This window comes from Notothenia rossii (genome assembly GCF_949606895.1).
Source record: "Notothenia rossii genome assembly, chromosome: 3".
Taxonomy (NCBI): Eukaryota; Metazoa; Chordata; class Actinopteri; order Perciformes; family Nototheniidae; genus Notothenia; species Notothenia rossii.
The window spans coordinates 78,446,410-78,460,993 of NC_136901.1; the positions used below are offsets into that span (position 1 = coordinate 78,446,410).

General features: G+C 40.5%; 1 protein-coding gene across 6 annotated transcripts; it reads right to left on the reverse strand.

Moving 5' to 3' along the window:
* Positions 1-174: 174 nt before the first annotated feature.
* Positions 175-13,726, reverse strand: ganabb (glucosidase II alpha subunit b). 6 transcript variants are annotated; one of them, XM_079670998.1, is made up of 26 exons: positions 13,248-13,508; positions 13,045-13,087; positions 12,622-12,723; positions 11,804-11,912; positions 11,248-11,375; positions 10,432-10,611; positions 10,208-10,273; positions 8,671-8,731; positions 8,473-8,551; positions 8,091-8,187; positions 7,799-7,979; positions 7,524-7,677; positions 6,863-7,098; positions 6,528-6,654; positions 6,301-6,380; positions 6,000-6,140; positions 5,480-5,576; positions 5,226-5,327; positions 4,082-4,325; positions 3,797-3,861; positions 3,459-3,535; positions 3,202-3,276; positions 2,996-3,109; positions 2,802-2,908; positions 2,556-2,656; positions 175-1,946 (listed from the first exon to the last, which is right to left on the reverse strand). In XM_079670998.1, exons 3-26 carry the CDS (start codon positions 12,720-12,722, stop codon positions 1,837-1,839), a joined length of 2,832 nt encoding a protein of 943 aa, XP_079527124.1. In that variant the 5' UTR covers position 12,723; positions 13,045-13,087; positions 13,248-13,508; the 3' UTR covers positions 175-1,836. The 6 variants fall into 6 exon arrangements, with proteins under 6 accessions (XP_079527124.1, XP_079527128.1, XP_079527125.1 ...); XM_079671002.1 differs by lacking the exons at positions 13,045-13,087; positions 13,248-13,508 and adding an exon at positions 13,529-13,642; XM_079670999.1 differs by lacking the exon at positions 13,045-13,087 and having other exon boundaries at positions 13,282-13,508.
* Between the last annotated feature and the right edge of the window lie 858 nt (positions 13,727-14,584).

Consider the following 14,584-nt stretch of genomic DNA (forward strand, 5'->3'; position numbering starts at 1 on the left):
AAGAGATGCTCTGTTCTTTCAATAAAATACTCATTAAACTCAAAACATATTCAACAAATATAAAAACGTTGCCGATATGAACTGTTTTATACTCAATATTTACGCCTATAAAACAATAAACCAGTGTTGACCCCCGTTAATGTAGGAGATCGTAATGAATTACTTTTTCGTCCATTTGATACAATTGTTTTTATTTCACATATTACAGTTACACAACTATATATTCTTACCATTTACTCAACTTGACTTTATTAGCTAGTATTCCTACCTACATAAATGTTAATTTATTATTCAGTTTTTTTCTCATCATTTGAATGTACAATTGTTTTTAAAAAAAATATGACATTTGTTGTTTAAGGGCAGACTCCATACCTTTGAGAAAATGGTAAACCAACAACATAAGTAGGAAAGAATAAAAATTGAGTTCTTTTACATTTGGTCAACTTTATTTTCACTTGGTCTCATCTTTTAGAGTACATCCGACAACTTTGACAGTCAGTTCCTTCACTTCCATTTCCTCCAATTCAAGCCATCACCAACAAAATTGCAGCAACATGTACATTTATGATCATAAAAACAATCGAGCAGACAAACTCAAAACCACTAAAAAGGTCCAACGATCCGACTAGTTGGGACACAATCCAGTCTCCAGAAAATTATTGGAATATTAATCCTTTAATCAAAAGGCTTCATATCAACATCATGAAACATCTTTAAAGATTCAACACCTTAATTAAGATCCAAATGAAGCACTGGAGATGCCGCATGGTCCCGACACCTAGTTAAACATGAACAATCTAAACATCTTTTAAAGTTCTCAATCACGCTCAAGTGCATTAAAAAGAAAAATATCTAGTAAACAAAGCTTGGAAAATAATCAATAAAAAAAGGAAAGCATGTCAACAGCATCATCCGCACACATCAGTGGTTCAGTCCCCGGAAGCGATTCCCACTGCCAAGTTTGTTCAAAAGAACGCCTGAAAATCCCGTCTCTGTGCACCAGCTGAACGACCCGAGCCCTTCCATACTGAACGATGAATTATTTCCATGCACATACATTTATCTCTGAGGCCACATAGGAATGAACTTGCAGCTAAAAAAGAGGCTCTCCATTTGATGGCACCAATAAGTTCAGCAGGATGAAGGTAACATGTGAAGCCTGACAGCTGATTGTTGGCAAGCCCTATCCAAAATCTATGAAATGTGGCACGAGCAAAGAAGGTCGAGGTCTGAGCTGAATGAAGTGCTTGGCTTTAAAGAGGGGTGGAATGCATGTTGAGCGCAGTAAGTCAGAAACAGATAAGAGGAAATCAACGGCAGGTGGGGCGAGTCCGCTTTGACCTTCATTTTAAATCCCACAGTGATCTTTCTTCTGAGTGGATGGACAACAACGTAGAAGATTAAAGAAGAGTGCCTGCAGGTTTTCTTTCTTAACCCAATGGACTCTTTACCATTACATTATTTTTCTCAATTATTATCTATTTGAAAAATGTGACAAAGATGATTATCTATCTAGAAGTAACCTCCTCTTGTTGTTAGGTATTACAGTGCGACTGAACACAAGAGGGACATGGCAGCAACGTTACGTGGTTCAGCTCGACTGACAGGTCCACATGGGTTTGAGTGTGTGTGTGTGTGTGTGTGTGTGTGTATATAATGCATTGTGTGTGTTTATGTCCTTTATTTTTCATGATGGCTATCCTGTTGTCTTGCTGTAGTTAGTCATGGACATCAGCGCTTCCCTCTCACTCTCTCTCTCTCAGACTCTCTCTCTTGATCTCTCTCTCTCTGGTCAGTCATTTTCTCCTCCTCCTCCTCCTCCTTTCCTCTCCATGGTTACTGAAGCATCACGTTCCAGTCTGCTCCGGCGTTCATGCCGGGCTTGCGGAGCGTCAACACCGACATGGAGGCGTCAAAGTCAAACTCTACCTGGCTCTCCTGACCATCTGCAAAACAGAAAGAGTGTTAGAATAAAAACTTTTGGGAAGAATAATCTCACAGCGGAAACATTCTTTTAAATCCTTAGGGTGCAACATGAGAAACCAACGACCTTGAAGAAACAGTGTTAATTTGGTTAATGAAGACTATGATTTAATATGTTAATTACATCCTTTTTTCTCTATAACTAAGACGATATAGAAACCACTTTAACTCGATCAAAATCCTTTATTAGTTTTAATGACAAGGGCTTGGGAAAAAGAAACCAGGTGATAGTTTGGAGACACCAGATTTATCAAAATGTTCAGTATAATCAGATTAATTTTTTTTTAATCCCAATAGTTTATCAACTGGAGTCATACTTAAATTGTTTTTCTTTTAAAACTGTACTTTCTTTGACTAAGATGGCTACATTTGAGTCTACCTGAATTTGCCCCAAAAAACTGAATAATATTCCTGAAAAATTAATAATAAAAACATAACAGAAACTCAGCCCCCTTTATTAACATATTCTTAAATAAGCACTTATTAAATCAAAAAGGGAACTTGAAACAGTTACCTCTAGGAAAGCAGCTAAAATGTATCTAAACAGATTACTTCAGTCAATCTCCACTCACCATCAGTCTTCAGGAGCACCTTGCTGGGCTTACTGGCTCCCAGTATGACGATGCGTTCGATCCAGGAGCCAGTGAGGAACTGGGCCTCTGGAGCCAGGTTACTGTGGAACAAGCAAAGACAAATTCAATTCCCTTATTATGTCAACTATAGAGAAACACCTACAATACAAATCATATTGGTTTTTAGATTATTTTAGCTTAAACCTTTTTTCTACTGAACTGAAACAGAGAACACTCATGACTCACACAGAAGAGAGGACGTTGTTGGCGAAGGAAAGCCTCCTGTGGATGAACTCCTTTTCATAGTTGAAGGTGTGGCCGTCATCTATGTAGAGCTCACCCTCTGCAGTTCTCTGTCAGACAGAAGGTCAACATGTCAGAAAGGACTATATGCAACCTCTCAAAAAAGCAGTGGATGACAGTTTTGACGATTGAGTTACCTGCAGGTTGAGGGCCACATATAAGGTGTAGGGATCCTGCATCATGCAGGAAGAGGACCGGCGCACTCGAATCTTCCTGGGAATAATGGAGCCTCCACGCTGGAACACAGGGATCTGAAGACAGGAAGCTCCATGTTAACACCAGAGGAAACAAAGCAAATTAACAGCTATATAAGGCCTTAAAGTGAGGAAATGGAGTATCTTACAGAACTCATGGTGACAGGGATGTACAGGTTCTGGGCTCCGTTGTGCTTCTGGAAGGTGTGGACGTCAAACCAGACCTGAGGAACACAAGCACAAGAGTTACACCAACGTTTGTTCAACACAATGGACACCTGAAACGGCGGTCATCTCCTATAAAGAATGTTTGAATCTAAAGTTCAACCTAAAGACACCACAAAGAGACAGTCACTGTACGGCAGAGTCCCAGATCTGAGGAGCTCTGACTGCTTCTTCCTCTCACCTGGTCTTTCCCCGGCAGGTACGCAGTGACCCCCCTGGCTCCCTCTTCAGTAACTGGGTGCACCAACAGGTCTCTCCCTGTAACAATTTCATTCAAAATGTAATTAAAGTCTCAACTCATGTAGGTCAGCTGTTTCAGGGCTCAACTGAACAGATCTACACCAAACAAGCTCTATCACTATGTCACAACAGTAACAACAGCATGGTTATTCTATAATTATATATATTGTATCATTTAGGAGGCAACTCTGACCAGCAAACATGTTTGTTTTTTAAAACTAAAATCATAAATCGATCTCACTTTTAACAAGAAAATAATTTTGTTTCTTTCTGTCTCACCGATTAAGAACTCGTCTTCCAGAGCGAAAGTAGCAGGATCCTCAGGATACTCCACCCACAGAGGTCTGGAACAAGGTAACATTATTTCACAATATGTTATCCACATCAAAGCAAATGACTGAAAACGGCAGTAATTAAATGAACATAAAAATTGTTTTCTGTGAATTTAGATTTTAATGTCCATTTTCCTGTATTAGGCAAATAATGCACATTGATGGGAGATGGTTTTGTAACCCATCACTACAGGGTAAGAGGACATAAAGAAACGATTTTGCCCGTCCTCACCTCATGATGGGCTCCCCGGTGCGGTGAGCGTGGTAGAACTGCAGGTACCAGTAGGGTAGCAGGGTGTAGCGCTGTCGCACGGCTTCACGGATCAGCGCCGTGTTTTCTGGACCGAAGAGCCAGGGCTCGCGGCGGGGGGTGTCCAGGTGGGCGTGGGCCCGGAAGAAGGGCTGGTACGCTCCCGTCTGGTACCAACGCACCAGCAGCTCCGTGTTCGGGGACTTGAAGAAACCTCCAACATCAGCTAGGAGACAGACAGGTGGGGTCAGTGTTAGTGCTGGAGCTGGGCTATTCAGAGGAGGATGGACATAAAAGAGGCAGACACAACGACCTCCTGAGATCTTCTACATCTAGAGCTTAACCCGAAGGGGAAGACATTTGTTTTTCTTAAACTAAATTCAACTTTATTTAACCTCAGTGCAGTGACAAAACCCTGATCAAATCATGAATATGAGATTCAAACACACAGTGAGCATCGCTGCTAAATATAAATACAACAAGGGAACCTGCGCTCTCACCATGGCAACACCTCGTGCATTTATCAGTGCATGTTTCCTTGACAACTTAGTTAACAAACTAACATCTATTTCCAGGAATATCTCAAAATCCTGCCTCACTGTGGGGTTTCAAATAAATTCATTTTCATTGAAAAAGTTCCATGTTACCAGAGGCAAAAGCAGTTCAGTGCAGAGTATATTAACGTATGTATAGGAATATATATATATATATATATATATATATATATATATATATATATATAAGGATACTGACATGTTATAAAAGTACAGTATATCATACATTGGATATCAAAACAGTGTGTTACTGTAGTTTAGATGTAGGGACAATAAAAGTGCAAATACACTTTAGGTCTGATGTATAGAGTAAACAAACTAAAATATAAAACCATGTTAATATCAGTTTCTAAAATGTCTTAATATCATGAATTGCTACAATAAATCAAAAGGCAACATTATTAAACTCAACAAGTACTGAAAAAGAGTTAAAAGAACAGCTTTGAACGGCAGAAACAAAAATGTTCAAACATTCTCCGAATAGTTTGTAATTCTAGCTATTTGGTCATTTTACCCAAACCAACGGGACAGACTACCGGGGTAACAGCTGACTGTGAAGCTCGATCACTCACCACCACAGAAGGAGATGCCCACCAGGCCCAGGCTCAGGCACATGGGGATGGAGATCTTCAGGTGTTCCCACTCCGCAGCATTATCTCCGGTCCACACAGCACCTACACACAAAAACAACTCGCGCTCAGGACGCTGCGCTAAAAACAGCCTGACATCGAGGTTTCTAGAGAAGATAGACATTTATTTTTTCTGGATGAAACCTGAATTCTAAGTAAGGTAATATATGCAGCTTAGCAGAATGGATCCTGCTTACCGTAGCGCTGTGAGCCAGCGAAGAAGGCTCTAGTCAGAACAAACGGTCTCTCGACTCCTCCAGACCTCTGGATCAGACCCTCCGCGGTGGCCATTTGCTGCAGGTTGCACACAGGATAGTCAGAGGGGGTATTTTGAGCATTTTAAGAGCATATTTTGTTCTCTTAAAAAGGGATATTGTGAACTATGACCTAGAAAATCCTTTTAAGAAACTTGTGTAGAATATTTAAATTGCCCCTGGTGGGAAGTGGTAGCAGAATATCAAGGATAAATGTAATGATATCATTTTATATAGCTACAGGTCTTTTTTTATTGCTAAAACAGATTTCTGTTGAGCACTATGAGCGCCTGGTTTCTGTGTGGTTCAGAAATGTTCTACCTGCTTTTGACCCAACTGGATTTCATTTCTATTTTCAACAATAGTAACAATCATGCATGAGCAGCACCCAACCAAAGAAATATGAAATGTTAGGAAATACACAAAAAAGGTTTTCAGCCATAGACAGATTGTGAGCACTCACCACATAGAAGCCATAAATGTTGTGCACGTCGCGGTGCTCCCAGGCTCCGTGCATTGCGTCCTTGTGCATGGTCACCTCCGGTCCGTTAAACACTGACGGCTCGTTCATGTCGTTCCACGTGTCCAGGTTCTCCATGGAACCCTGGAGAGCGGAGAGAAAAGGTGGATATTATGGGAAAGGTTTCGTTTTGAATCCACGAATAGTCGACAAATCTTGGAACAGAATCTAGAATTGCAGATATCCTTTCTCAAAGAATTCAGTGTGAATGGCCCAAAAACCAACAACTGTGGTCCGGACTCACCTCGTACTGATTGTAGGCGAACATGCTGGCCCACCAGTCCCTCATGTCTGCTCGGGTGAAGTCTGGATAGCCGGCACTACCTATAGATGATCAGTTCACAAAGGAATGTGAGTGAAATATACATTGGAATGATCTCTGGGGCAAACATCACTTTAAATGTTTCTCAGTAAAGATCCAGTTCATAAAGCTTAGTTATAAAAACATTTTCTGCATTCATAGTTTCTTACCAGGCCAGCACCAGCCCTCGTAGTCGCCGCCATCTTTATTCTTGATATAGAAACTCCGAGAGCGGATTTCATTATGGATCTTGTAATTGCTATCTACTTTGATATGAGGGTCCACAATGGCCACCATCTATAAAAACACACAATAACAGAAGACTGAGTGGAAAGCGTACATGCTAGTCCTGAAGGGAATTTACTCAAACTTAACAAATCAACACCACTTCTATGGTTATTGTAGCGTGAATGAATTTACAAGAAGTGAAAAGTTGGAGGCTCCACATTGCAGTACCTGTGGGGATCTATCTGCTGGTATATTTTGGATTATTGGTCATAATTACCTTGCGTTTCTTGTCACTGAGACCCTGCAGCATCTCCTTTGGAGTTGCAAACTTGTGTGGATCCCAGGTGAAGTAGCGCTTGCCATCAGTGTGCTCAATGTCGAGCCAGATGTAGTCATATGGGATGTCGTGCTCATCGAAGCCCGCATCCACTGCAGCCACATCCTCCTGGTCGTTGTAGTTCCAGCGGCACTGGTGGTAACCCACAGCAGCGAGGGGGGGGAAGGCCTGGGTGCCTGATGGACAGCAGGGAGAGGAAGAAAAGTGAGGACTGAGGAGGACAGTCAAACATGTTGGGCTGTGCAAAATATCAATGTTATATTGATATTACGATAAGTCACAAGAGTGTAAGATGTTCATATTGTAATATGACATAGTCTTGTGTTTTTCAGGTTTTAAAGTCTGCATGACACATTTTTTCCAATTTGCATTATATCCTTACCCAGTAAGTCATTATGTAATTTATAATGATTATTTTAAACATCTCATTATGTAAATATGGTATAAAAAGCACTGATAGTAATTCCACAATATTGTTGCAATATGGAGGCATTTAGTCATAAATATTGTGACATTTCAAATAATGTATATGACCTCGCTTAAACTACTGGAAGCGTGGGAAATAGGGCAATAAGTGTTTGTCCGGCGTCCATCTTCCTACCTGTGAGGGAGGCATACTGAGAGAAGACATCTTTGGGTGTGGGCCCGAGCATAATGAAGACATCGATGATGCCGCTTTCAGAGATCCAACGCACGTCGGTCTGTGGAGTCTCATTGGAGCCTTGAACATAATCCAGCATTTTTCCAAACACAGTCTGAAAAGAGAGAAAATAAGTAAGTGAAGCTTTGGTGTTACAGACTCCAACTGCCCTTTTTTGTTTTATTCTAACAAAAAAACTCAAAATAACGAAGGAGGGAGAAAAAAAATGCACATACTTTTCCAGCTGTGTTGGAGCTGATATCCACCCAGGTCTCCGCAGCATTGAGCCAGAAGACGCCGGTGGTCCGCTGGGCGTTGTGGGCCAACATGACGGGGACAGCGCCGTAGAGGGCCATGGGGTTGTACAGCTCGTACTGGAACACGTCCAGGTTATAGAGGCGGTAGGGATCTCCATTTCTGAAACAGAGAAAGAAACACTCAGGCCTATAAATCCAATGCGACAAAGATGCAACCAGGCAACTCGTATTACACTTCATATGTGAAACAAGACTTGTTGTTGACGCTCACTCTGTGGTTTTGAGTCTGAGGGTGTCTGCATGTTCTGGGATGCCGTAGACGTGCTCCACACCCGGCAACGAGAAGTCCAAGCTGACAGCAGATGGACCTGTGAGGCGAGAGCAACCGATTATCAGTTAAGAGGAGAGTTAACCTTAAAAACATCCTTACACTAAAAGACCTGCACTGCACCAAAGACATTTCTGTATCTGTACTTCTAGGCATGATTGTGCGGTTAGCCTAGAGGAGCAGGACTTATATATATGAATATATTGCAGTGAAAAACAAGGCAACAGTGAGAAGAACCATCACCAACCTGAAACTGCTTGGGGTTCAGGGAGATATTAAGAGTATTTCACTTTAACTTACAAACTGAAATACAAGTATAGCATACCATTAGGTTTGCTGTCTGTGTGCGATTTAAAAGTTTCCTCCCACATCCCGTCTTCATCTTTCTCTTCCTCTTTTGCTGCCTGGCAGGCAGACAGGGAGAACAGTAGGATTATTCACAAGGGAAGAGACAGCGTAGAGCATGTTATAATAATGCCTTTCAATCACTTTTTATGTTAGTTATTATTTTAGCGTGTAGTACCTCGGGCTGGGCTGCTGGATCGGCCTCTTCTTTCTTTTCAGCCTCTGGGTCTGCCTGACTGCTAAATAATGGAGTGAGGGGTGATGACGGGAATATTGGAAAAAGAGAGATGTGTCACTTTGGGAGTCTATCTTGACACGATAATATGGGAGTATAATCAAACTATAACAAAAAAGGAAAACATACAAACAGGGAGGTTGGTAAATGCCCCAAGAATCTACAATGAGTACTAACAAAAACTCTACAAGGTTAAGACTTCATCAGCTTTAATGAAGAAGGGCACTGAGCAGCTCCCTACCTTGAGGCTACTTTAAGCTCTGCATTATGGGATAGGACCTCTAGAGGCTGCTACATGCAACACCTGGCACCCAGAGGGTCCCCCAGGTACCATGGTGGGATCAAAGCCTTTGCATTGCATCAAGTGATAGAAATGTGTCGGCCACACGCAGCTGTGGGGGGGGAGAGGTCTGCAGCCCAAGCAGGAGGCAGAGGAGCCAAAAAGGAACTTGAATATGGATTTATTCATTATTTCAAATGATTTGATGAATAAATATCTGATGTATCTATTTATTCAAATTAAGGATTTAGTTTGAGGATGTTTGAAGTTTATGCGTTAATTGTTAATGTTTCACCTCTGTAACATTATTAATTCAACTTAAACTGCAGCCACACTGCGCACGTGGATGCAGGACGGTCTTAACACACAACAAAAACACAACATAATGAGGGGGCCTACAGAAGCATTTCTCCACAATAATAAGCTAATTGGTCCAGAGCTCTAAAGAAGCATAGTCCCAAAAAAACAAAACTGAAAATGTCACAATTTTAGGAGCGTTGGACACTTGAAATAAAATGCAAACTGAAGTAAAACCACAAAGACAGTGTTGCTGTTAGGTTTGGGAACTGTGCTGCAGTACTATCAAATAAATCACTTGTTTTCTGTTTGGTGTGTTTGTAAAGAGAAATGATCTTTTGTGTCTTTTAAAACTTGTCAACACCTGCTGCAATTATCTTATTCTGTTATCTATGGAAGCTCTCACCATGAGCTGAGAAAGCAGGGAAACTAGTTTAAGTCAACAGAAAGGCTCAGGACACACAGTCAGTCATGCAGTTGCTTTGTTAGATCTAAAAAGGGACGCTACATCGACACTTAGGTTAATCTGACAGACAGGAAATCACAGCAGACCCTAAATTATTCAGGTGAATGTGTTTTTCTTTCTCAGGATGAAATCAGGATGATTTTTCTTTGTTTCATGGAATGAGACTAAACACCTACCTAAACACCCTGAGTGGCAATTACTTATTATTAGTTTAAATAATCCTTTAATGATAACAGGGGCGGGATCGACCCTTTAATTACGGATCAAATTAAACACCAACATGCACACACACACGCCCACCCATCCCTCTCTCATTCACATTTATTGGAGGGTAAACACTTTACTTGGTGCGATGGGAGTCCCTATAATTGTTGTCACTATTGGCAGCATTAGCACAAGGAACAGGATACACACTTACAAATCTTAACGGTCTTTACCTAGAGAATACTCTCTTGATATTATTCCACACGCTAGCCACTGTGCTAGTTACTTTATAGGAGAAACTAGGATGATAGGGAGAAGACAGAACAACCAGTCAGAGACAATACTCAAAAAACAAACCATTTTATGGGAACAAAAATCTAAATCATCCACTGAGTGAGGACGTGGATTAAAAGAGGGTTGGCATTTTGGGCATGTGTGTGCATGCGTGGTTTCTCACGTGTCCTTGCGCATCCTCAGGTGCTCAAAGGCCAACAGGCCGCGCGAGTTCAGCGACATCACCACGTCTCGCCCCTCCATGATGTCCAATCGGAAAGGCCGGGCGCTGAGGATGACTCTCTGAGACTCCGCCCCCAGGGACAGCACCACCCCGTTCTCATCCTGAGACAAGAGTGACAGGCTGAGAAAGAGAGAGAAAGAGGGCGAGAGAGAGGAGGTAAAGTTAAATAAAAGGTTTGGTTTGAAAACAAAAAGTCAAGGGAATTGTATTTAGGTAGTAACACCCTCTGTTGTTTGACAGCTTGCTTCAGGAAAAACCAAACTCCTCTCACCTACTGAAAAAAACATTTTAATGAACAGATAGTTTAGTAGGTATTTTTTTAAATCCTAGTTAAGCAAAACTAAACTTCAGGGTTGAACGTCTAAAATGAGATTCTGAGGGATGAAGCCAGAAGGCAATTATCTGGAAGGCTGGCTTCTCTCCAAGTATGCCCTTTTATTTCACTGGTAGATTCTCAATCCGGTTATTCACCGTGGGAACATGCCTCCACCTAAAGTAGAACACAAGATGTTTTTGATTCCACTAAATATTATCTATGCTCTTTATTGACTTACTCTTTTTCAATATTGTAAATCTTTCTACCCCAAAAGAATGTGAGAGGATTTCAGATCCAAATGGAGAATAAGAAAAATCAGTGAATAAGGATTACATTAATAAAAATGACACTGGGAGTTTGATCCTGTCATATCAAGACCTCCACCCCCCCCCCCCCCCCCCCCCCCACCACACACAGTTGGTAACACCCCTAAGACTCACGGCTCAGTCGGCGGCTCCCTGATGAGCACGTCTGGGACCTCATAGCGAGGCTTCAGCGGCTTCAGCTCGTTAATCTTCACCCTCGTCATGTTTCCCTGGAGACGATAGAGCTCGAGCAGCAGGCGCACCTGATGGCAGATGCAAATAGAGAGATAGTGTGAGAGAGAAAAAAAAGAATGAGGGTCAGAGGGAAAGGAGGGAGATGGAGGAGAAGCAAAGGAGTACACAGAGGAATTTCATTATAATCTAATAAAGTACAGGTCGTCCTACGGGTTCAGCCAAGGGACAGTTTTTCTTTGGCATTACACTAAGCCATGCAAGGCATTTGACTTTGATGGATGGGAAACTGCTGACTTTCATTCATTATATCATTCAGATGATCTAATCAGGGAATTGGCATTAATATAAGGCCATATTATCACTTGTTAACAGTTTAATAATTCAATTTCCATTTGTGATTTTAAGTACATCTTACAGACTTGATGTAATTGCCTTCCCCCTTCTGATAGCCATAATTCCCTCCATAGTGAGCTGCTTCTGTAAGTGTGTGATTTACCTTGTTGTTGTCATTGATGAGCTGCAGCGTGAGTCTGGTGTTAGTCAGCTCCATGGTCTCCAGCAGCGCTCGATAGGGAGACTCACCAGGCTTCAATGCTCGCTGACGCCTGTTTTTAAAATGTAATAAGAAGTGTGACGACCGTTGATAAATCAGTAACTGTGTGCTTTTTCTAGATACAACAACTTAAGACAAGTAAAATGTTTGAGGGGCATCTCATGTATGTATACATTTCCATTCTCAGTTATTCCCTAACTTCACAGTTCAGTTATTGTTGGCCTCATGTTTATGTCAATGATGGCATTTTTCCTAGTTCTTGTCAACGAAATCGCTCACAATTGTTATGTGAGCTTTCCATTGAATAGATATCATGGACCATCTTGAACCAATGTTCTATCCCTGGAGGCTCTGTTCATAACTTTTCCTTGTTATATCTTTTTGACATGCCTTTAGCTGAATTTTTGCCAGATATTTATATTGTCTTTGTAGATCCTCCTCAGTTTTTCCTAAGTTCATCACAGTATATGTGCTTGGAAGAAAATATCCCATCATTGATTTTATAGTGGCATTTACATTATTCAAGAGGAGCTACTTAAAAAGACAAATGTCTTTCTTTCTAGTTTTACCTGCCACCTCCCATATTAACCCTATACTTGGCATGTGCAAATGTCATTCCCTAGTAGAAAATTAATAGATTGTATTTATAAAAAGGGACAATGTATCATACACATTCAAATGATTATTTATTTGACATTTAGCCATTTTGAGCTTCTTTCACACTGATTGGTGAATGAATTATTTGTCTATCTTGCACTCACTTGCAGAAGGAGCTCTGGTCACAGGTCTTGAAGTTGCCCTTGTCCACAGCCCAGGTCCCACTGAGGAACACGGCCAGCCAAAGCACCAAGACAGGCGCCATCCTACGAAGAAAATCAAGAAGACAATGTAGACTTTATGGTCACCTCACTAAATCATTAACTCACATTTTGTTGAACAATACACAGATAATTACCCAAGAGGACCCCAGCCAAATTACAGCACAAACGTATGAGTTAGGGTTATACAAACTACCCACACACACCCGGACTTTGATCTCTCTAAACTGGTCAAATGTGTCCTCCAGTGAAAACGTCAAAGGCAGCTAACCAATTTCCCGTTTCCTCAACCTGCTTCAGTGTGCATACAGTAACATTTAACATCTAAAATCCCGTTTTTGCCTGAGCCTGCATGTTAAGACTTACTTCCAGACCTCACTGCTCCTTTCAAACTGGGTGACGTGTTGTGCTTGAAATGATGAGACAATATTAGCTAGCGTATCCGCTAATGTGGGCTACAGTTAGCTTGCATTCAATCGGATTTTAGGAACAAAATACATGATAAAAACAGGCCCACATTTCTGAAACGACAATGGTGATATGTCAGTGTTTAAGAGACGGTGTATTACCTGGTTGTTTGAAATCAGTGTTGCTGTTAATTACCTCTTAGGATCAGGATTATCGTGCTCACCGTGCTAACAAGCGGCACTGTCAGTTAATTCAATTGAAGGGGTTAGAGACTGTTCCAGAGTGATTTAAACTAGTGGCCATTAAACCCTCAACCTATACATTTGCTTACATATCCGTCAAGTGTTTAACCCCAGTGTTAATCTCATGGCCTCCCGCTATATTATTATATATCACACAAATTATAAATGTAGGATGAAACAGCGGACCTGCTTTGTCTTACCTTTCAGTGAAGGTGGCCATCTTGGATATGCTTCCGCTAAACTCCGCCCATGTCAGTCCGTTACAAAAATCGTAGAAAAATAAATAACTAACAAATTGGTTGCTGTCTTTCTTTAAAACTCGTAAAAAATTGCATTTTATAACATTCACGTTATGTATTTTGATAATAATCAATCTTGTTGTTATCTTTTGATCTTGTTCATGATAAAGTAGGATGTAACGTGAACTTGGTTTGCATATTCATCCTCTCAGGCACGGACACGTCACCCCAAGCTGCAGTCAGTGAAGTGCACACATTTTGATATTTGTTCAGAAATCTCCAACGGACACCTCTGCAAATAACAAATGTAGTCGAGGTAGTACTATATTATTTATAGCTTTCAAAATATGGGTGTCTTGACTTGAAATAATTGATTAGTTATCTTATCATTATCAACTCATTTTGAGATACCCTACTAATTATTTTGGTTCTCGTTTGTGAGATAGCCTACTTATTAATTATTGTGAGAAAGATATTCATTATTTTGAGATACTAAGTCATATTTTTTAGAAAGTCAATCAATACTAAGTAATTTTTTTGAGAAGAGTTCATTGTTTTAAAAAGGTTTCTTAGCATTTTTTAAATGCAAAGTCATGACTTTGAGAAAAGTCCTTTTTGTGTTTTTAATTCTGTAGAATAATATTTAACATATTATAGTTTATTTGTTCTGCCCCTTGTAAAAACAAGGGCAGGGCTTATTCACATTATACATGCATTATAATGTACAGGCGTTGGTCAAACCGGTTCTGTTGTTTACAGAAAAATGAGTGGAGAGATGTTTACTGGTTTATAAAATACCTACTATTGAAGCAAATACAAAATCTGCTACAGTTTTTTACTTTTGAAAATGCTTTTTGTTTTATTTTTTACTTGTGAAAAAAGTTGGCTTTACTAATTTAAATAAATACTTCTAAAGAAAATAAAAACTTAAATTCCAAAAAGGAAAACCAACTTCCTGCGTTTTTATGCTCACTTTTAAGCCATCACAATCAAAACGTTGGAAACCACTGGCTCAGA